Source organism: Motacilla alba, chromosome 5, assembly GCF_015832195.1.
Source record: "Motacilla alba alba isolate MOTALB_02 chromosome 5, Motacilla_alba_V1.0_pri, whole genome shotgun sequence".
NCBI classification, from domain to species: Eukaryota; Metazoa; Chordata; class Aves; order Passeriformes; family Motacillidae; genus Motacilla; species Motacilla alba.
In genome coordinates this window covers 35,352,932-35,377,155 of record NC_052020.1, presented here as the reverse complement: position 1 = coordinate 35,377,155, position 24,224 = coordinate 35,352,932, and the positions used below count along the sequence as shown (strand labels likewise).

The following is a 24,224-nucleotide window of genomic DNA, read 5'->3' as shown; positions in this document are numbered from 1 at the left end:
TTGCATACTGGCCCAAACTGGTGAGGTCTTACTGACATCCATAGAATGGCATTTCTTTACAAAGATAATTTGGCCTGCTGATCTAAAGGCTGTCACTGTGTGAAAAAATGAGTAGAGTACATTCTTGCTTTGATGCAGACTGACACACAATACTTAATCATTTTAATAAGTTACCTCTGTCCACTGATACCAGTGTTTACACAGAAATTTTACAGACAGCAAAGCCCCAAAGAACTAATGTTTTACAGTACAAACATATAACCTTGTAACACAGAACTGATAGGAAAAACACATGCAGTATGCTTGAATAAGAAAATACTGCTTGTGTCTTACTGCATATAAATAAGAATCAATGCGATGAGAACACTGATATTGAAAGCTTAGCTGCAGCAACTTGGGCTGGAATTGGACTGGAACTACTTTACAGCTGACTAAATTTTTTGAGGTATTGGTACTAGGGGCACAGAAACTGAAGTATAAAATCCTGTGCACTAGTGGAAGTAATCTGTAACCTGTTCATGGATATTCAATTTTACCAGCATAAGTCAAGAGTCCAAAATGGGTAAAATATGGGTATATAAAGAAAAATGGATGTGAATAGTTTATCCTGTGCTACTTCCTTACTCATCAGGTGGATCTCTGAACTCCTAAGGACTTAAAACACAGGCAATGAAACTTTAAAAAAACACACCAATAACCATACCTTAAAAAAGAAGCAACTTGTAGTTTTCCTTATGTTTCTGCTAGATAGTTAACTGAAAGCTCTTAGGCAAATTATCTGATAATTATACCAATTTTCTTCCACGGCCACTTATTCTCCTACAAAAATGCAGCTGTACCACAAAACTATCTACCATCAGATCAAAAAGATCTCCTTAATTGGCCAGGGTCACAGTTTGAAATGTAGTGAGCAAAGATACTGTTTGGAACCTTCATAACTATATATCCACATCTTTTCTCCCACCAGAAGTGCTGTTTAGTCCAGTACAGCCTAGTATAAGGACTCTTGAGACATATGAGTTTCTCATTCACAACCTGCTTCTTCTAAGATCTTTCCTAAACAGGAATGTGTTAATTTGTTTTTAATGTCCTTGTTGTGTTTTCCTCACATTCAACATAACAGAATGAATTTCAAGGCTTTGATCTTTAGGGGTTATTTCTGGTCTTTTAAAAAATATTTCTGTTAAGGAAGTTAAAAAAAATTAACAAAACAAAACCAAAAGATAAGAATATAGGAGGAATCCCTACAGCATCATTTACTGCACTCATTAGCAATAGGCAGAGAATGAAAATCAGCCCTGTTGATATGAAAAGTCCTCCATCCATCTTTGCAGAATCAGTTCCCCATTTTCAGCCAGTTCTATTTAATACAATTTGTAGCCTGGGAGTAAGTTCAAAGGTTACAGTAGAGGGCAAATCCCAATACATGCACAATGTGATCTTCATTTATTAACAAAAATTAATGAAAACTTGGTACACAGTTTATTGCCTGTAATATATTCCTTAAGGAATGTGCATTCTTTCCTTGCAGAAGTACAGACTTGAGGATCTGCAGAAACTTGGTTTTACATTGCTAGAAAAATTCTAAACAAAGTATAGATTTAACTTGTTTGGATGACACCTTTCATACAAACCCAGCAGTCCAAGCTCAATTGAGACTGGAGAGAGCTAACTTTCTGATCAAACCATCAGTGAAGCATACTACTTTCCCATTTTCCCTAAATGTCATCACTGGGGCAAGGAAGTTTTCCTGTTTACAGTAGTAAATGATAAAATGTTCTTCTTGTCTGACTCATGTGCCCTAGAACTATTATTGCATTTTGCCATGCTCGACCCCTCCACTCCGATTATTTTTCCTGGTTTGAGTGAACAATGTAGCTCTTTTCAGTCAGCAAGTAATCTAGAAATTCAGATTTAAGAAGCTTGAGACTTTCTTCTTTTTTCAGGTCAAGGTATTTAATGGTGGTGAATAGGGCATAATTTCATGACAAGAATAGTAAAAGGCTTTTAAATATGTAAAACTTACAATCTTTCCAATAAAACTCTAAGACAGATTTTTTTTTAATCCCAGAATATAGAAGAATCATTTTGTGATAAAGACTCTTCTTATTGTAAGTCTTCTCGTCAACAAAGATCATTCAAATTAATTTATTATACTTTGTTGAATTATTGGGAGACACATCAAATGCTTGATAGGATTACATGTGCTTTACTTCTGTAACAACAGAGTAGAACTATGAGGAACAAATACCAAATCCTAATTAACCTTCTGATTCAGAAAGTCCTAACTTTCTGAATAGTCTGTGCCATTAAAACTGTAGGAGGTCCTGTGATCTGAGTCACTGATCTTTCCTTGCACTTGTCTTGGCTCAGGATTTATTGCTGTCGCCCATGGTGCTAGTGGACAGGTCAGAGTTAGCAGCCTGACACAGAGAACTCTTGCCCAAATTCTGTCTCACTTTCCCCTTGGCAGTTGGAGGTAGAAGGGACGTAAGGACAGCTTAATTTCTATTTTCTATCCGAAGTAGTGATATAAGTGAAGCTAAACTGAGGTAGAAACTAGTTAATTACTTCTCACTCTTCAGCCTGCAACCGCAAGAATGTAAATTTGAAATAAAAAGCATTCCACAAACAAAAAAAAACTCCACATAAGCGAGTTTACTTGGGAAAAAAACCACTTTAATGCTTATGATTTTGAGCAATAATTTCAGAAAGAAGGAAAGATAATTTCAGAGTATGGGCAGATTTCTGAAAAACACGCTCTTCTGTAGTCGGCTCTGAGGGTAGCTGACTGAGGAAGCAGCTGCCAGGAAGCCGAGCTCTGCTGAGGAGGAGTGCCCCGAGCTGAGCAGTGACTCAGCCCCGCGCCTCAGTAAACACCGGCATGTCCCTCGCGTGTTCCCCACGTCAGCGGCACTCGTGCGCTCGGCAATTGCAAGGGCCGGCCTCCCGAGGAGGAGACCTCTCAGGCAGCTCCTGCGGCGGGCCTGCGGCAGAGCGCCTCGGAAACGCACCTGGCTGGGCTGCGGCACGGAGTGCGCGCCGGCTGCCCGGGCTGCAAGGCTGGCACGCGCTTCTGGAAAGTCCAGACGCTGACACTGTGTTTGTGCTCCCCAGGCTTGTGCAACAGTGGAGCGGCTAAGAAAAGACTGTGGTAACGTAGGAGGATTTAAATCCAAAAAGCTTTTCACAACTGCATTTATTTATTTAAAAAAAAAATCCATAAGAAAATCTTAACAATATACTTAAATAACCACATTCTATAAAACTAAATCTTACTTGATATAGCAATAAATCTTCTGTAATATATGACCTCATTGCTTTGAAATGTGTAGTAAACATTTAGTATCTTTTTCTTTAAAAGTATAATATTCATCCAAAAAAAAAGAAATTTATGGAATCACTAATCTTTTGGATTTGGAGGAGTAGGTACTGTCAGTGTTTTCAACTATGTTATTGTGTGGGTGGCAGAGGAAAGAGTGTTAAAGTGAAAGAATAAATAATCCATAAATAACCTAACAGTTTTATTTCACTGGGCACAGCCCTGGTCTTCAGCATAAACTACTCCCTTAAATTGATGGAGGTGTTCAGGGTCTGCTTATATCACCTTCTGATCTATTTACTACAGAAGAGTGATATTTTTGGAAACATCAACTTGGCATGTACACTGAAGTAGGTAGAGAGCTAACAAAAACATCAGTTATCCTGGCTTCTAGTTGCTGTATCAATAAAGAAAAAAGAAAAGAAGGAATCTGAGTCTTCTTGTTTTGTTTGAATTATAGGTGTATTTCAGCTTGATTAGAGGTCAGTTTTATATTTTCTGTAACAAGAGCCCAATCATTCCAGTCTGAAGCTTTCAATCCTTACTACCACACAGTGACATTAAAAGTGCCCATGATATTTCTTCTGCTATCAGCTAAAACCATATAGAAAACACCAGCCTGAATATAATATAAAAACAGTAATAAATGTTATTCTTCTTGGACCTATAAGTGAAAAATCACTTAGGTTCTTCCCCATTGTGAGAAGATTTTGCAGAATCCTAGTCAAAAGTGACTTCTTTTCAAAGAGAATGAAATCCTTTTGAGAACACCTGCAATGTCTTCCTGTTGATAAGCTGTCTCAAGTGGGGTGTCCTTTACAACATGTCTCAGAGTCTCTCTGCGTCTGCAACCCAATCCCTGATCCTTGCTACCCTCGTGGCATATTTTACTGTTGTTCATGTGTCCCTGACATTATTCTAGTAATTGTGCTGACATTTTGTCTTTTAAAGCCAGGTTTTAATTTTCAGGTAAATACTCAGCAAAAATGATGGTAATTGCTCAATATAACACTCTACAAAGATCAATCCATGTTGACCCTATGTGGCCTAATTTCCAAAGGCATTGTCAGTCACTCACATGTGTGGTCTGCTCAAGTGTAGTCATAAATATATGGCATTGTTTAAGACTTAATATAGTAACATGCCTCAGCAACTCACAGTTCCGTAAGTGCTAAGACATTTCTGACTCCAGCATTACTATCTCCTTATTTTGTAAAGGAGGAGGCAGAGACACGCCGTGATTAAGGGATTAGGCCAAGGTCATACACAAAGTGCGTGCCAGCTAGTGTTAGCATTCGGGTAATTTTCTAACTGAAGGAAAAATATGTACCTTGCACAAGCACAGGGAATGGGAGTTGTTTTTGCAAGTTTCACACAATGCTCAATGTGTGAAAGCAATTTCTTCAAGCAGCTACGACAGTCATGCACCATTACTTGTCACTTCAATAAATTCCATCACTTGCCTTCCCCATCTGGCTGCACTAATCCATGTGAAGTTCTCCTCCTTCCAAAGGCTTAGGCCCAGCACTAATGGAATGATGGAATGGACATGGAAACTTGGGGGTCTGAACAAACCTTTGCTGTGTGAAAACTCAAATGAATGTGAGTAATTCCATACAAAGGCGATTCTGATGTCTTTCTTATCTGCTAAGTGCACTCTTACTTGGTAGTGATTTCCTTCTTAGTAAGTACTAAAGAACAGCCGCTTTTGAAGAAGCACTTCTAGTCTGGATCAGTGCTGCACACAGAGGGAATCTGAAACAGCAGCTTCAGGGGTATCACTTGCTGTGCTGTATTTCAGTGGACAAACAGAGTGTCGAAAATAATTTGAATGCCCATCACCACGGGAAGTAAAAAGAAGTATTAATCAGTCAATGAACATACATATATTGTAAGAAGTATATAATCAATGAAGCAGAAATTATTTAGTCAGCATTATTTTTCAGATTTGTTCTGGTGACAAGAAATCGCATAACGAGGAACAGAAATCACTAGCAAACTCTTAAATATTGTAAGTGTATCAGAATGAAAAAAGATCCTGATTCCTGATTGAAGCTGTAAAACATTACTCAATGTACTTTGAGTTAAAAAAAAGAGATATGAAATTGGGCAATTAATGCAACAGGACATAGAAGTATTTGTGTTTCTCCTTTTGGAAATAACTACGTATCTGAAAGATATTTCCAGTATTTGAGTTTTGTACTCCTGCTTAATAGTACTTTAAATCCATGATTCATATTCAAGTACAATATTTAAAATTTTGATTTTACCCTAAATTGATCTGTATTTTTATATGCTCATATTGTCCACAAATAACTATGTGAACCAGAAACTGTATTCCATGTGAAAAGAGTGAAATGTTTCCTTGATTTCAAAGTTTTTTGATCTTCAGAAGAAAACAATAATGTTTCTTTATCTGAAACTTTTCTTCATGAAAAAAGCAAAGGCAACTGTTGTAGCATCATGCAACAGGAGCAAGGTCACTTAGCAGATGCAGGTCTCATAAGCCTGGCCTAATTCTGCTGCTTCTGCACTGGTGAAAAGTTAAAGAAGACCCAAGTTTCTAAATTAGAAGACTGTAGACTCAGTCCTTCTACTGCCTTGTGTCCTTAACTTTAAGCATATCTGAAGTCTTCCTGACCTCTGAAGGACAAGCACAGGCAAAGGATACGTATGTAAGTCTCAGCTGAGCTGGAACAAGTTGCAGTTACCAGAGATGTAATATGGTAAGACAGAAAGGCTAAGCTGCCTTAGAGATCAGAAACAGAGACATAAGAACTATTACTCTTGTGTTCTGAATAAAACCTGCACCAATAAAGATAACACTTTCTAGACGTGTTATTACAACATTGACCAATAAAAATGTCAGCATTCAGCAAGTTTTAACCAAACATGCTTGCTATTGCCTTTTTGTTCAGTGTGTAGTTTTAGCCTCCTAATTACAGGAAATGTCTATGATGCAGGTAGGAGTGACATTCAAATGTACAATAATCTTATTTACTGTACTTATATTAATAGGCTTAAATTCCTTTGCAAAACATGTCATACTACAGAGAATGAAATTATTTTGAAAACCCCTCATTTTAAATTTTTAGCAGTTTACTTCCTTTGTCTTTTAATCATGTGCAAAGCAGTTGCACAGTACCTTGCAGCACGTATCGCAGCGGACCACTCTACTGCAAAAGGTGTTTCAAGCTACACGGCGTAGTTGCAGCACTTCAAACTCACTGCTCGGTAAGAGCAAAGTAAAACCTTTGCTCTCTAAGACCCAGCACTGCGACGCTCAAATCCGCTCACCGGATCCCTTTTAATGGAGGTTTGGGAGGGGGATCAAAGTGTTTTCGAGAGTGGCCCCTGAAAAGTGTAAGCCCCGCCGTAAGTGTAAAGAATATTATATTGAAGTAAATAACCAGAATATGACAAGATATAAAATGACCTGTAAACGATTAAAAAAAAAAAAACAACAACAAAAAAAGCCCCATGCAGCCAGAGGAAGGCCACCCTCCTGGCCGGGGAGGGCCGTTCGCCGGGCAGGCCGCGACTGGGGCTCCCCCGGCCTGCCTCGCAGTTCCGCAGCGGCGGCGCGGGGCGGAGCGGGCCCGCGGGAGCGGCCCTTTCTCCGCGGCGGCTCCCGCAGCGCCCCCAGCGGCCGCTCGGCCGCCTCAGCTCCGCCCCGAGCGCGGCTCCTGCCGCGCCCGCCCACCCCGCAGCGGGCGGAGCGCCATGGATGCCGCTGGCCGCCGCCTGCCGCGGGGCTCGGGCTGCCGCCGCCGCCGCGCCGCTGCTCCGGTCTCGGCGTGGCGCTGAGGAGGACTCGGCTCCGGCGAGGAGGCTGCGGGAGGCTGAGGTGAGCGGCGGGGGTGGCGCGGGGCCTCTCCGGCCCGCGCTGGGAGACGGCGCCTTTCCCGAGCAGCCAGGCCGGGTCACCCTGCGCGGCCTGCGGCTCGCCGGGAACTCGAGCGTCGCTGCCCGGGCCTGTCGGGCCGGGAGGGAGCGGGCCGGAGCTGCGGCGGGGGGAGGCGGCGGGTGCCGGAAAGTCTGTGCGAGGGGCCGCGGGCAGCGCGGGGCGGCGCTGCCGGGGAGCCCCTCACGCCACCGGGTGCCCCGTGCGGGGGCGGCTAGGAGGTGGAGGCGGTGCCTCCCCTGCCCCGGGCGGCGCCGTGTGGGGAAGGGGCCCAGAGCGCCGCGCGGGCCCGGGGCCCGCCCGGGGTGTGCGAGCAGGCCCGGGCGGCGCGGGGTGAGTTGGGCTGCGGCCTGGCCCCTGCTCTGGGGCGGCTCGCCCGCGGGTCCCGGCCGCTCGCCGCGCTCCGTGTTCTGCGCGGTGGCTCCTGTACAGCCCGTCTGGGATGTGAGAACAGCAGGTGCCTGAGTTGAACTTACCCCACTTTCGCTGTCTCTTAATTTTCTTGTTTCTCTCGCTATCGCTCATCTCTCCGCTCCCGGAAATAACGATTTAGTCGTGTTAAGGAGAGGTAGAATACTTATAATACGATCCCACTTGGTTACTGTCTGAAAGTGGTTTTATGTAGGATTAGAGCAGGAAATGCAGTCTGTAAACATCTTGGAGAATCATAGGCAGTGTTTAAAACACAGAAAACCAGTTTACTAATATTAGATTACTTTTTAGAGTAAGATAATATCAAATATATAACTGGTAAGCAGTAGTTGAGCGATCTGTAATATTATGGTCCTAAATTATATAAAACCCCTACTGCTATACTTCTGTAACATCTTTGAGTTTGAAGCTATTGTGAAAGAGCTGATTCAGTGTGTGTTTCTTCATATAATACTAATTTCTGATTCCCTTTTGTAGACATGCCCTTGATGGGGTTATTTTTTAACTATTAACTCATTAGCTGCAAGTAAACAAGTAGGCAGACTTTGTCCAGATCAAGCTTCTTCCTCCCACATCACCTCCCCTCTGTTTGTGGGGATACTGTCCAGCACGTTGTGTTTACCTATGAGTTTGATAAACTAGTTCTTCTTCTCTAAGCTGTGTTTTGAAAGAGTATTATTTTTCTTGTATGCCTAATTTGGAGAGATTGGTTTGTAACCCATTAGGTTTTATATGAAAATTGTCATGTTTGCGGTGTTTTTAGGCAAGGGAAGTGAATTTGACTGTTTGTTAAACACAAAGTTTAGGCAAGGGGACTTTTTTGGTCTTTAGTTTCCATGTACAACTATGTCATTGGGCCAGCAAATAATGTTTTCCTTATATGTATGTGTATTATTGGAATTATGCACTGGATTTTTTTGAAAGCTATGACTTTTTTTCCAAAAAGTCCCCAAATAACCCAAGAAACCCCTAACTCTTGAAAATGGAAGTGACTTTTATGTTGTCTTTTTTTATCCTTTGACATAAAAAGCCTGTTTTCCTTGTGTTTGAATGTTGTTTTAAAAGATGAAGGATTCGAACTTTTAAAAGGTTTCTGAAGGTTTCTGAAAGTCTGTAATTGTACATCTCAATTTTTTAATTTATGGATTTCTACTTAAAATGTGAAATTCATTATCTTTCTATATTTTCATGAGGAGGTAATGTATCTGTCATAAAGCTGAACACTTTATAATAAAGTGTTATCAAAGGAGGGGAATGGGCAAGACATCACTTTCTTTCTCTTATCTTTAAGAATACACAAAAGGGTTAAACACAATTTTTCTAGCTTTAATTTTGAGTTATCCTCAAAACAGAACAAACTCTTTACTATTTACCTGCTTATAAAGCTTGAAGAAAACCCCACTTGCTGATAAGATATGTGAAAATTTCCTTAATTTCATCCCAGACATATGCAATATGTTTTACAGAGGAGGAAATACGGAAAGTTCAATGACAAGGTTGTGGTGGTGATTACTTTTTTTACTTTTTCTTGCCAGGTGAAAACTGCAAAAGCACGAGACTGACTGAAGAGAGAAATTAATTGTGCTGAAGTTAGTCTGGCTTCTACAATTAAAGGATATTTTTGGTACTTTTTAATTGAAGTGGAGGCGGCTTTTTTTTTAATAAAAAACCATGGCAGATGTGGATCCAGACACGTTGCTGGAATGGCTGCAGATGGGGCAGGGGGATGAAAGGGATATGCAGCTAATAGCACTGGAACAGCTCTGCATGCTGCTTCTGATGTCAGACAACGTGGATCGCTGTTTTGAAACGTAAGTACTTCTGGCTTTTGTTTATGGAATGTTATTTTCCCCTTTCTGCAGCTGAATGTAATATTTAACATTCCTAGAAACTTTCAGCCTCAAAAATGTTTTTACAAACTGAACTTCAGTTTAGATCACTGAAATCAAGTGTTTCTGTTAATGTCATGTGAAGTGCCGTTGTCTGATTAAACATGTAGTGTTGTTGGGGTGATACACAGTGCCTGTTCTGTCACAGGAGCTGATTGCAACTCTTATTACATTTCTTTAAATTAAATGATGTGGATTTGTGTGTGTGTGGGTGTTGGTTTTTCTTTTGTTTCTTCTTTTTGGGGTGGGTGGTTGTATTTTTGGTTTTTTGTGTGTTTTGTTTTGGTTTTGGTTTGTTTTGGTAGAAAAAAACTTTTTTTTCACTAGGAGTGTAACTATCACCTAGATATATTTAAGCATTCATACTGCCACAGTACTTTTATCAAGGGATATAGTAGGTTTTTTTGAGTTCTGCAAGTTCAAGCAGAAATCACAAACAATAACCAATGTTCACACAAATATTTTGCCCCTCCTTTGGGGCACGTTGCTGTTCATGCCATCCTCCTTCTCAGCTTCATTTGCACATGTCATAAAGCACAATCCCTGCACTCAATCCTTTTTATATTTCTCACAGCACAAAATGCTGATATAATCACTTCTGTTACTTGAGTGTTGCTGTGCTTGTGTTATACTACTTTGCCACTAGTCTGGAAAAGGTGGCAAAAGTGTAAGCAATCACAACTTTTACTTTTTTAGTTGGTTTCTTCAGTTCTGATTTCCATGCTCTTGCCTCTCTTCCTTCCCATGGTTTTTTTTCATTGCTCTCACTTTGTTTTCATAATAAAATATGGCTAGTGTTTTTGAGATACATCCTGCTTTTTAGGAGTATGGATTTAGAAGCACTTGAGAAGGTAGCTGTCTGTTACACTGTTTAGTTTTGTAGCTCAGAAGGAAACAGTTTTCAGACTTACCTCTCAAAATCTGTCTCCTGACTGTATTTATTACAGGATATGTAAAATTCATACACCTCTAAAATTTGGATTTGTAGTAGCTGCAGAGCATTGAGCACAATTTTGTACAGTGCTTTAGAAGCTGAAGCTGCCTGTTCTTTGCCTTGGTGAGCTTACGGGTAAGCTCTGTTCTTTTGACTTGAAGAGCCTTACTGTAGTGAGATCCATTCAAGTTCCCTGTCTATCCTCATACTGCTGATACAGGGGGAGCCTCAGAATTCCCCCTTTTAGAAGAAAACTTGGTAGTAAAGAATGAATTTTTCTGATTAATCAGGGTGAACTGCCTGTTTCAGGATATTCTGTTCTATACTGGTGTAGAACTAGGCATAAGCATTTTTAAGGTTATCTTCTGGATATTTTAGAGTCAGGAATGAAATGTCAACTTTAAGAAATACAAACCAATTGTGGGTTTTATGCATCTTATTTAGAACAGACTTTTATTTCAATATAAATGAATTAAATAGTCCAAGTGGTTTTTTTTTTCTTAAAGTGTATATAATGAACGCTCTGTTATTGCACTGTTGTGGTTTTAAAATTATTTATGTCTGAAAGAAGAAATATTTAAAATGCCATTTGGCATTTTAATTTTTCTTTTGAGTGTTGGTATAGTGTAATTTTACTGGTGTTGTAAGTTCTCTGTTTCTTTTGCACTTGTAAGTTTTCCTTAAAAAGAAGAGAATGAAATGTAAGTAGGGGAAGAAGTTACCAAAGTTCTCTGCCTGTTGAAGTGATTTTGCAGTAATGTTGAAACTGCTACTTTTTATTGGCTCTGTGAATATACTGAAGTATGTGATCTGGTACCATGGTATCTGGTGAGCTGGCATGGCAGATCATTACCTTCTTCCCATTTATCACCCACCCTTTTTATTCCGCCCAACCATACTCTTCTTCCTGCCACTGTCAGGGCTTACTGGACTCCTAATTCTCTGCATGTACAAGCTGCTCTTTGAACCTGCTGAAGAAGGTTGTTAGTTTTGTGCTGTTACAGTGAGTTACAGCATATAGGGAGGTGTCTGATGAGCACTGGAGGTGGAACTGCATAACTGGAAATATGGGAGAAGCAGAGAAAGGTATACAGTCTTCAGTGGAGAACTTCTCAGTGATTGTCTCGTGTGCTTATGTGTGCCTGCATTTCAAGGTGACTTTATTTTGGAACTCTGTAAGAAACAGATGATATCTTGAAAAGTATTTTTAAAATCTTTCCAGATGACAGTTCAAGTAGTGAAAATTGTCATGTGCTGAGAGGGTATAAATAAAATAATAATGGATAATATTTTATAGTTCTTTTCCAGCTTGTTTTCTAAAGAAATTGCTGCTTGCTGAAATAGGAGATGTACTGTGTGACAGAAGGGCTGCTAAACTCTTTTTTCAGGAACTAATCTTGCAAATATTTTCAGCATGCCTGATCTAGAATATGGATGTATTTTTCTGTTGGATCGAAAACCAGTCTCTAGACTTTACAAATTTTTTTTTTTTCTACTAAGTAAGAACAGCATTTCCAAGTTTTTGGATGCTGTGCGCATGTTATTTGAAGATCTTGGAATTGTTCATTTGTGTTAGTTATATGTTGACAAAACCTTAAAGAAAATTTTTCATCTATGAAACTCAGCAACTTTGAGATGGACTTTTAAAACAGTCCGTTTCTTGGAGAATGAAATGGGATGTTTTTCACAGCTTAGTTCAAGTAACTTTAAATATTAAGTATTACTCCACTTTTACATAAGAAATTATTTGCTTTTGTGATGTAAGCTAAGAAAAAGCCCATCATTTTAGTGAAGTACATCTGGTGATTGAAAGCTGTGTGTGGTGAGGACTGGCAAAACTGAAACACGACCACATTAGAAGTATTGACATGAATGCTATGCACCATCTCTAAAACCACAACACAGTTTCCATACTGCTTTCTTAAGGAGTTAAGCACAATATACAATCTTGTTTAGCCAAGAAAGCACAAAGTTGAACGGAAAAAAAAGGTATTGAAATGTTGAATTCAGAATCTTGCACTTCATTTTTGCAAGAGTTCCTTGCAGACATGTTCTGAAGGAAATGATATAGCGAATAATAAAAGTAATCATTTGCTTTGGTACAAGAGTAATGTATATTAAAACTAGTGTTTCAGGTCAGCTCCAAGCTGGAAGCAGGCACATGTGCAGGATGGTGTATTTCATAATGTTCTTGCAGAGTTCTAGCAGCATCACAGCAGATTTTGGGGTATGCAGCTGATTGACAGGTAGTGCTGCCAAATAATTGATGTTTCTTTAATTCTTCCCAGATTTACATATTACATCCAATTAAATGATTTTGGAAGTTAGTCATATGTTAACATTAATAAATCAGTGGCATATTCATCTTCTGGTGATTATGAGTCACAGACTCTGCTAGTCAGTTGTCATGAAGAATGGCTAACATTTTACCAGCAACAAAAGCCACTAACTTGAACTACAGAAACTTAATGAATGAGGAGGAATGGTTTTGTTAAGTAGTTTAGTTGGAGTAAAACAGCAAAACTGTTGTGATTATAAGTGTTAGTCCCAAATTGTAGTTAAACTGTGTGCTATTAAATCCACTTGAACAGGAGTTTAAAGAATCCATTTAATACAAACTTAATTGAAATGATGGGTGTTTTTTTTGTCTTTTAAATTACCATTAACAGTTTAAATGTATGTAGAGGCTCTTAGTTGCAATCTCACATTATTAATGTAGCTCTTTTCTGCATAGATGTTTCAATTTATTCTTTTTTTACCTCGTATGATTGTTTCACTTTTTTAATGAAATAAAATTAGAGCTCTTCTGAATGGGCTTTCTGTTGCTGTCTGTCGGAGTAAAACTTAGCAATTAGTTACATTGAAAATTTGTAGATTAAGGCACTGGTATAACGAAGTAAGACCTGCTTAAAACCTTTTTTACAGCAGATGAAATAGGCCTTATTAGTGCTCAGAAGGAGAAAACCATCTTCCTGTTTGGCTGTTCTGTAAGTTACCTCTGTATATTTGGCATTAACAGATTTGTAAGCAAAAAATTATCAGGAGTTATCAGCTCATTCGACAAATACAAACAAATTGTATGAAGGGTCATATATTAAGGTTCTAATATGTAAAATAGAAATCCTTTCAGTTTATTTTTTAGATCAAATATGTTTAATTCACACTGAACCTCTTTCTTTTCAAAATATCTATTCATTAGGGAAGAAGTGTATATCTTTATATTGTATTTGCTAGCAAGTATAAGAAGAAATTTTAGTGGACCAAAGACTGCTGATGTGAGCTAGTGAGACTGTTAGAGTAATGTGTAACAGTTTGGCTTTACCTCCACCTGCTTAAAACTATATTCTCCTGCTTTATCAGGATTGCAAAACTGCAGTAAATCTAAATTAGATATATGGACAAAAAAAATTCTTTTACAGATAGGGATAGAAATCCAAAGTGCTGGTTTTCAGGAATATGTGTACAATCTGGGCTGCATTTACAAAGCATCTTTGTAATTCAGACAGTAAAGTGCCCTTTAATAGGTCTGACAGTTACGGAAAAACTAACAGGCTGAGAGAGCAGCTTTATTGGTATCAAGGTGGTTTCATGTTTTGTGTCTTAGAGATTTGCTTGTTTTGTTATTTTTAAAGAAAAAATAAAGTCAGATCATTGTTACGCTTTTGTGCTGGAGTGCAGTAGTGAGTAAATTAGAGTAAGTATTGCTATCAACAATAGACTACAGTTTTCATTATTTTAAACAATGCAAAGCATATGTTCTTAGTGAATTATTGGTTTGCACTAATGCAGACATCTCTCCTAAGTGAAATTTTATAAGCTTTACAGTGGCAAGTCTCGTGTGATTCCTACTAAGCTTTTTTTCTTTTAATGAAGGCAGAGGGTATGGCAGCAGTGAAATAGCAGTAATTTACTCTGTGGCCTCCAATACAGTGGGATCTTCAGCATCCTATAGAGTGGTTTTCTGAGATGGAAGTAGGGGTGTGTTCTGTATTTTTCCAATCTTGTTGCAACATAATGTTTAGAATAATTCCTGATTTTAGAGCTGTTTTGTTGTTGTTGTTGTTTTTGGTTTTCTCTCTTTTTCAGTTAGAAGAATTTTAAAATACTAATGTCTTTCTGGTTGTTCTTTGTAAAATAGGAATTGTGGCCTCATTGTCATTGGTATTGTGGAGATTAATTAACCGTGTCCAGTTATTTTGAGAATCTTGAAGGTGGCAAAGGTCAGAAGGGAAGATTAACTATAAATTGACACCTTCTCTTCTCTCATGGCCCTTATATTTTATATGGTTATTACTGGATTGAGCACCTTGTTTGATACAGGCATAATGTGCAGCTAATGCTTCTGAAAGGGCATCCTACCTAATTTTACCCTCTCTTTTGCTATTAGATCTGCTGCCTAAGTTGTCTTTGTCATTGAAATTTACTTACTCTTTTCTGTAAGAATTGGCCAGTCTGATGAATTCTGTAGACAGCAGTCAGCTCACCTTGTCCTGTGTAGATTAAAAGCCTGCTCTTACTGTAAATGTACCTGCAGACAAAGATTTCATCAGCTCTTGATCTTCCTCCCCTTCTCTAGTTCTTCAGTTTACAAGTTCTTCAGAAATACTTTCCAGTGTTGTCTTCATCCGTGCTGTTTATAGTAGTGCCTTTGACTTGCTGTTAACAGTTAAACATGCCAAGTTGTGTTAGATGTTTCCAAAACTTTGTACAGGAAGCGTGGTTTCAGTTATCTGTCTTCAGAGTTGCTTTTAAGGATATGAGTGCTTGCTGCTTAGATATGGCTTGATGTATCACCTAGACTAAGATCTGTAACTTGTCGTTTGTGTGTGTTAAAACACATTTTGTTTAAATGAGCCCGTGTCTCTGGGTATTCCAGACAGCTCATCGCAATGTCGCTATTTACTAGTCTGGCATTTAAATTGTTTTTTCCTAGTGATATCTTCAAGTATTCTTTGTTTTGTTCAGAATTTTGTATGTGAGATTAAACTGAAGTGATTGTTGTGAATACTGTGCAAAAGATGGGTGCAGGATGTTAAGGCATCAGGTTAACGACCTTCTGAAAGTGTCAGCTCCTAACAGATTGAATGAGACCAATAAAAGATGTTACAGGAATTTCAAATTATAGGGTTCCTTTCTTGCATGACTATTGGTCAAGTGATTTTTAATATTGGCCTCTTAAGAAGAGTTATAGATAGCACAGATGTTAAGTAGATTGCTAATAGGGAAGTGGAAGTTTTCTTGTGTAAGTCAGTTCTTTTTTTTTTGAGCACCTGAGAATCCAAAAGAAGCTAGTGGTTAGATGTGCATGTTTAGGCACACATACAAAATCATACTTTTTGTTTAAATTGCTTATTTCCTTTTGAAACGTTGACAGATGTAATAGGTACGCAAAGCATTATCTGTTTGCACAACTGAGATTGCTACTAATGGAAATCATAGGCAGAAAGACCTGTAGTTTCACATTCTTTAATTTATTCAGCTATTGTGGACTAAGAGTCTGTAAAATATTTACAAAATGCTGGAGATTGGAGAACAAACATGTGGAATTATTACCCTGAGGTATGGTATAGCTTTTATAAGATGCTGAAAAATTATAAAGGCATCCTAACATGTCCTTTATAAATTCAGGAATAAAGCAAATGATAATTTATTTAGAAATACAGAAATTACTTATCCAGTGGAAGCTGTTTCCTCATATGGATTTTTCTTATTTTTCATTTTACACAACTGATATTTACTGAATGTGTTGTTGAATACTAAATGTCCAATACTAATTGTCTTCCTGCCTAATAATGAACTCTCAGAAGAGAGTTCAGCTCTGTCATTTATTTAGATAAAAGAAAGTCTGAAAGTTTTTTTTAAATGTCAAATTTTAATTCTAAGTTAATTTCTTCTAATTTCTTTTAATTTTTAAAGTGGAATTTCTACTGGAATGAATACAGGATGGAATTGTTAATTCTCCAGTTTAATTTTATTGGCCTGGGCTGTGGTTGCAATTAAGAGTAGGGATTCAGAGTTGTGCAAGTTTTAATGTTTTGTAATTCTGGGAAAAGTTCCTAAATTGTCAGTTAATTTTTTGCCTTTTCCATGTACATTTAAAATACAGTATGGTGTGTCTAAAGTCTTATACATGAGTGGTATTTTCTGGACTTCATTTGTATTGTAACAGTGTTATATGAAAACAGTGCAAAATGTGTTTTGGAAATGAATCCAGAAGAGTACGTACAGGCAGTGCAGGTGTGTGGGTTCTCTTGTGGATGGTCTGGATCGCTGTTGGTTTTGGTTCATATGTGAAAACAAAGCAGTCTTCCAGTGAAAGAACAGTGAAGGGAAAGTCTGAGATCTCTTCCCATAGAAAGAATTAAAGAAAGGAAAAACAATGATTAACCAAAAATGAGTTGAAACTACTTTTGCTTTAAGAAAAATCAGTTGTGCACGGTGTTCTTAAAAGTTTCAGATGTTGTGTGATGTGTTGTTGTAAAAGTTTATCTGGTATATTTTTCTTCAAAAACTGTTACTAATGAGAGTTAACTTAAGTATTTTAGTTTTTATTTAAAATTATTATATACTAAGTAGTGTAGACACATATAATTCCTTGTTTTCCCACTTTTAACTGGTCTCAGCAGATGGTATGCATTAAGGATCCAGCTATTGCTGGCAGGCAGCTGAGCTTGGTTTTCTGCCACAAGTCACATGTCTTGGACCAGGCAGCTTCGCTGAAGGCTTTGTCACATGCTGGGGGCTCCACATCAACTGAATCCAGCGGTTACTTTGGAATTGAGTAACACACCCTAATGCTAGCAGTAGTTGTTAACTGTTTTGGGGATGAACTGAACTGGTCTTTTTTCCTTTGTTAAGTTTTTTTTTTTTAAGCATGGCAATAGTGTAGTCTTCACTATTATTGTTTCTGTTTTAGCTAACAATTTTAAGTGCATTAAAATATGAAATGTAATTACAGAAATGAGTTTACAGTACCTATTTTTACTTCCTTAGTATCTTTTTACATTTGCAAGCTGTAAAATCAGCTGAGTCACTTCATTAGAGTTTAAGGGATTAGCACTGGCAGGAGCTTACTACTGTAGCTATTTAAGAATTTTGTATCCGTGTGGATATTTCAGTTCCTAAAGAGGTGGGTGTGTGAGTAAATGTTCAGAAGTATGTCAGCATATGGAGTTATGCTGATTATAGTGCTGTAAATTCTGTAGTAATATAATTATACTGACAAATTTTCTTAGTCTTTCTTGACATCAGGATGATTATGATATTTAGAAAATATTTTTAGGTCAAGTATATTTTTTGCAGAGAAAGAATGCATATTAAAGAATTTGTGTTTTATGTTTTTTTACAAATTTTAAGACAGAAACTATGACTATATTTATTTAAATATAAATTATACAGAATCAGCACTTTTTAATGTGGTTTAATTCTTGATGTCAGTACAGGAAACAGAGAATGCTCTAGCACCCTAATCTTAATGTATCATAATATAGATGGGGGAAATATTGATGAGGAATATTACCTGTTTTGGACAAACTTATCTTTCAGCAAGATCTTTGAAACATGGTGGGTGGAAAATTTGGAAGATAGTAACTAACAGCAGCTCTTCTCCTGGAAGTACAGGAATAAAGTTGAGTGGACATTGAGAGCTGCAGGACTTAAAGTAATTAGCAAGAGCTCTAGTGTGGGTTGTAGAGTAACCTCATTAACTTGAAGTCGGTCTTTCACTAAGGAATAACACAGAGTGACCTCATTAATTCACTAAGTAGTCCCTAATCACTCTTCTAAAATACACATTTGAAGCACTTCAGGAAGTGCCTAATGTGGTATTAATACAGCTCCCTAGAAATAAAAGTCTAAAAATATTTTCCTTTCATTTTCATGTTTACTAGAAGAAGGGCCTGAATAGGAACCTGAAATTCAGAGGTGCCTTTTTGCCATTATTTTCTTACTTAAAAGAATAAACACAAATAAAGAATAACTTTTTCTGTATTAAAGAGAACTCGCCATCTTTTTGCTTGTTTCACTGCAAATAGCTAATTGTGAACAGTGATTATTCGCCTACAACTTTAGGAATTTTTCTGTCATAGTTTATTTTTTTTCTTGAGACTTTCTGAGATACTACTTTTAGTTAATATATGGTCTGGATAAAAGCCACATGTAAACCCGGTTTTGATACTGAGATGGTTTAGAAATTATGCACTTAGCCTTTTTTTCTCCTTAGTGGGTGTTGATGCTTGCAATAATGGCAGGTTTATTGGTGTATTTTTCTCTTGGAAATCAAAAGCATCATTTGTCAGTAGATGGAAGTGTACTAGAAGCTGACCATTGGTTGCTATCTTGTCATATCAGTTTATTCACTGCTGTAGCTTTGATCTCAGTTTCCCTTATGTCCCAGGAAGTCTTGACAGGCTTGTTTTTCTCATGTAGACTGTTTTCTAAAGGTGAGTCCAGTGGACACTCCTGGAATGCTTTGTTTTACTACCTGTCTAAATACATTTTAGTTCTGAGCATAGCCTTAGTTGGAACAGAAATAAGGTCTATATTACTATATGGTGCTAATGTTCCTCAGCCAATATTTGAAGCAGTTTTTCCTTTTGATCAGTTTTGAACTGCCTAAGAAAGCCAGTAAGGATTTACCTTGGAATTGTGGTGTAAAAATGATGCATACATAACATGATTTGTCTGATTCACTCATTGGTTCCTGCTGGCATTGACTGTATTTGCTTACTTAGTGCTTCATTAAAAAGAGAGGCTGGTCCTGAGAAGATGCTGGGCTTTGCTAATATTGCTTCCAGGTAAGCAGAGGATTTCTCTTCCCTCTGCTGCCTTTGCTTATGCTTTAGTGCCTTTGCTTGGGATTGGATTGAGTAAAGACTTAAGGGCTACTCTGAAAACCCATTTTCAGAGTTTTGAGGTATAAAGACCATCCACTGAATAAAAGCAGCACTTTGCCTCTCTTTATATTGGTCAAATGCCTGCGCAGAGAAATTCCCAGTGGAGCTGCCTCAACTTAAGGGAGAGGTGTACTTGGCATTTTCTATATGGCTTTGATGATGTTGTACCTCATCTGTCATTGTGGGGCTGGTGTTCCCACCTAGCCCTGTTAGTTCTTTCTCTGGCACGACTCACACAGGCACATAATCTTCTCCCTGAGACAGTGTAGAGCTGATGCTTATGGTTTCAAACACAGCAGACCCATGTCATCGCTTCCTGCAGATTTGGGGATTAAAGGGTGATCACTATAAAGCTGACCTGTGTCCTTTTGTTTGTATGTAGTTATTGATAGAGAAGTTAGCTACAGCATAAAGATTGAAGTCCTTCAAAATGACAGCTAGGCAATTTTATACTGTAATTGTTTAGCCACCTGTTTGAGAAGATCATGGCTGGAGCACCAGGGATGTGCTCATATATCCATTTTGCCTGCTATCACAGGCTGAACCATTGATCAAGACTGTGTGTGAATGACAGAACTGGTACTTCCAGTCTCTTGTTTTCAGGAACTTTACACACTGGTAAGGCCTGAGGGAACTTCAACAGGCCAAAAGAATGTGAATTTATCTGTATGGTCTGTGTGTGCTTAGGAGCGTAGTGCGTGTGTGTGCTTGTAGATCTCCAGAGGAGACTCCACAACCTTTCTGTTTGTAATTGCCAAGTCACTCTCCATGAAAAGTCATTGCAGTCCCAAGTTACTAGAAAAAGAAAATTTTGAAAAGGAAATATTGAACCCATCTGTAAATGTGGAAAGGAGGACCCTGGAAACTGCTGCCCAGTCAGCCTCACCTCTGTACCTGGGAAGGTCATGGAACAGATCCTCCTAGAAGCTGTGCTAAGGAGGACAGGGAGGTGGTTTGGGACAGCCAGCTTGGCTTCATCCAGGGCAAGCCTTGCCTGACCAACCCTGTGGCTTTTTGTGGTGCGGTGACTCTGTCAGTGGACAGGGGAAGTGCTACAGATGTCATTTATCTGGACTTCTGTAAATCCTTTGACAGGCTTCCTCCTAACAGCATTCTTACTTAATTGGAGAGAAAAGGGTTTGCTGAGTGGACTGTTAGATAGATTAGAAATTGGTTGAATGGCCACATCCAGAGGGTAGTGGTCATTAGCTCAAAATCCTGATGGACAGCAGTGACAAGTGGTGTCCCTCAGCGATCTGTTTTGGGACCAGTGTTATTTAATATCTTCGCTAATGCCATAGACAAAGAGATTGAGTGCACCCTGAGCAAGTTTGCAGATGACACCAAGCTGAGTCATGTGGATGACAAACCTGAAGTGTTGGATACCCTTCAGGGGAATGAACAAGACTGGGAAGTGTGCACATGGGATTCTCCTGAGTTTTAACAAGACCAGGTGCTGGTGCTACGATTGGATTGGGGCGAGCTCCAGTACCAGCACAGGCTGGGGATGAACAGACCCAGAGCAGCCCTGCCCAGAAGGACTCGGGGGTGCTGCTGGCTGAGAGGCTGGACACGAGCCAGCCATGGGCACTCCCAGCCATGGGCACTCCCAGCCCAGAGAGCCAAATGTGTCCTGGGCTCTATCCAGAGCAGTGTGGGCAGCAGGGCCAGGGAGGGTATTCTGCCCCTCTGCTCTGCTCTGGAGAGAGCCCAGCTGCAGTGCTGCATCAGCTCTGGGGTGCCAGCACAGGAAGGACATGGAGTGACTCCAGAGGAGGACCATGATTGGAGGGATGGAGCATCTCTCCTATGAGGAAGGACTGAGAAAATTGAAATTGTTCAACTTGGAGAAGAGAAGGCTCTGGGCTCACCTAATTATGGCCTTCCAGTAGCTGAATCGAGCCTATAAGAAAGCTGGAGAGGGCATGTGGTGACAGGACAAGGTTACTGTAGTGGGTTGACCCTGTCTGGATGCCAGGCACTCAGCAAAGCTACTCTGTTGTTCCCTTCTGCAATTGAGCAGAAGATAGAGAATATGATGAAAGGTTCATGGTTGAGATAAGGTGTGGGAGAGAGATCACTAATTAAATACTATCATAGGAAAACCAAAGTTGAATTGAGGATATTAACTTAATTGATTACTAACAAAATCAAAGTAGAAAACTGAGAAGTAAAATAAATCTTAAAAATTCTCCCCTACCCTTTCTTCCTTCCCAATCTCTACTTTATCCCCCACCAGTAGTGAAGGGAGATGGGGAATGAGGATTACAGTCAGTTCATCACTCATTGTTCCTGCTGCTGCTCAGGAAGAGGAGTCCTTCCCCTGCTCCAGTGTGGGGTTCCTCTCATAGGTAACGTTCCTCCAGGAACTTCTCCAACATGAGTCCATCCCATGGGCAACAGTTCTCCACAAACTGCGGTGTGGGTCACTCTTCCATGGGGTGCAGTTCTTCAGGCGCAGCTTGCTTGAGTGCGAGTCCCCTGGGTTGACAACCTTCTCTTGGGCATCCATCTGCTCCAGTTTGGTTCTCCTCCATGGGCTGCAGGTGGATCTCTGCATCCCTGTGGCTCTCCATGGGCCGCAGGGGAATCTCAGCTCCAGCACTTTCTGCACTCCTTCTCCACCTTGGTGTCTGCAGAGCTATTCCTTTCACGTCTTCTCACCCTGCTCTTCTCTGGCCACAATTACATCTGTGCAATGATTTTTTTTTCCTTAAATATGTCATCACAGAGGTGTTGCCACCATTCCTGATTGACTCAGCCTTGGTGAGCAGCAGGTCCATCCTGGAGCCAGCTGGCATTGGCTCCGCAGGACATGGGGGAAGCTTCTGGCAGCTTCTCACAGAAGTCACCCTTGTAGCTCCCTCTGCTATCAAAACCTGGTCACACAAACCCAATATAGTTTCCCAGAGAAGCTGTGGATACCCCATCCTTGGAAGTGTTCAAGGCAAGTTTGGGTGGAGCTCTGAGCAACCTGGTCTAGTGAGAGGTGTCCCTGCTCATGAGGTCCCTTTCAACCCAGGCCATTCTGTCTGTGATGAGGCCTGGTTTTCTTATGGGGAGACTGGAAATCATTTCTCTAAGTCAGAAAACAAAGGTACTGGCAGCAAGCAGAGATTGTTCTGTATCTGCTGATTGAACAAGTGGTCTCTGATTAGTGTAGCTAGAGGTTCTGGCAGAAAGGTCATTTTAAAACACCCTTACAACCCTTAAGTTTGCGGAAGAGAGCTGTGCTTTTATAAGGACAGCATTGCTGATACAGTGCACTGGCATCTGTGTGCTGACAAAGAATTCAGTATAAGTGATATGCTTTTAGTAACTTAGTATTTTACTGTGTCTGCTGGGTAATTGGCTCTGGTGGATAGGTGATGGAATTTTAATTCTTCAATTTTATTTTAAAAAATACCATTGAGTTTCTTTTGTGTGGTGGTTCCTTATAAGCTGTTAAATCATAGGAAAAAAAAAAGTAGGTTTTAGATTTGCTATGTATGGCTTTTAACTTTCTGCAGCTGTGTGGCCATCTAAGAAAAATGGTGTACTCCTCTTGCTAGTATTAAAATAGACAGTGGAGCTCACTACCTTCCACACTGTAATGTGTGTGGGTTTGGTTTGTTTGGGGCTTTTTAAGATTTGTTTTTTGGATTTTTTTCTTCCAATATAGTTTGAAGAACCTTGTTCATAGCAATGTTTTAGAGATCTACCTGGTGTTGCATAAAATTCAGTATAAAAGATACAACACCAAAACCCTTGAATACATTGTCCACTCAAAATTTTATGTAGTGAAATGCTTCTTGTGTCATCATATGGTGGTCATCTAATAATGAGTACAAATTTTAGACCTTTTTTCCCCCCCAGTGGATAATGTCTAAAATGCAAAGTTACTCTGTAAACCCTTCTTAAAGATGTAGAGTTAAATAACAGATTTCTTAAGAACAACAGACACTATAGGCTGGATAAGCCAGTATAAGTTTTACATTTGTGATTGAGCCTTATTAATGCTTCACTTATTGTCATTGAGTATTGTTGGGTAACGTATTTATTTGTCAGGCAGCATTATTAATTAGTTCATAAAACATGGTAAGATCTTGAAGGAAACTGTTAGCATTTTGCTGTCCCAGGATTTGGTGTCTTTGTGTGAGTCACTGCATACCAGATGGGCTACTGAATGACGTCTGAGTCTTCGTAATGATTCATCAACAAGTACTTCACCTGTCTTCCAGACTTAAAAACATGTTGTTATTCTTTCTTTTTTGAATTTAGAAAAGTTTTAGGCCATATTTTGGAAACCAAAACCCTACTTGAAGGAAAAGTTGCAATATTTGCTTTCTGTAGATTTAGTCTGGTCTCCTACATCCAGGGTTGAGGTATCCAGCTATTTTGGCTACTGTTACAGCATATATCCCCTTCACTTAATCCCCCACCATCACCTTGGAAGTGTTTTAACACTGTGGTGAGCCATCATAATGCTAAATTTTGCTAAATATGCTGCTGGAAGAGAAATTGACTTAAAATATAGCTCCATGTCTTAGAACTTTTGATCCAAATCAGTCTTATCCACAGCTGTTCTAATAATGAAAAGTATTATTTCCATTTATAGTCTGTAATGTCAGAGGACTAGAAGGAGAACCATTACAACTTGCTTTTTTTGTATTGAATTTTTGGGGATATTCTTCACCATTCTTGCATATGGAAATGAGGCTAACAATAAAAAGGAGAGCCAGAGGCTACTGAGACATGGATATGGAGAGAAAATGCAGTAGATGCAAGCTACGTTAGTTAAATATGTTCTCAGTGTTATTAAGGGGAAATAATGAGGCAGGGGAGGAGACTGAAATAGGATAAAAAGACA

At 39.2% G+C, this 24,224-nt stretch overlaps 1 protein-coding gene across 10 annotated transcripts in view; it reads left to right on the top strand.

Annotated features, from left to right (window-relative positions):
* Positions 1-7,003: 7,003 nt before the first annotated feature.
* The window catches only part of HECTD1 (HECT domain E3 ubiquitin protein ligase 1), a 60,202-nt gene continuing 42,981 nt past the window's right edge, over positions 7,004-24,224 (top strand). For all 10 annotated transcript variants that reach the window (XM_038138503.1, XM_038138498.1, XM_038138494.1 and 7 more), the window contains exons 1-2: positions 7,004-7,169; positions 9,194-9,469. In XM_038138503.1, the coding sequence (XP_037994431.1) occupies positions 9,330-9,469 (140 nt within the window). In that variant the 5' untranslated portion in view covers positions 7,004-7,169; positions 9,194-9,329. The remainder of the gene's footprint in view (positions 7,170-9,193; positions 9,470-24,224) is intronic.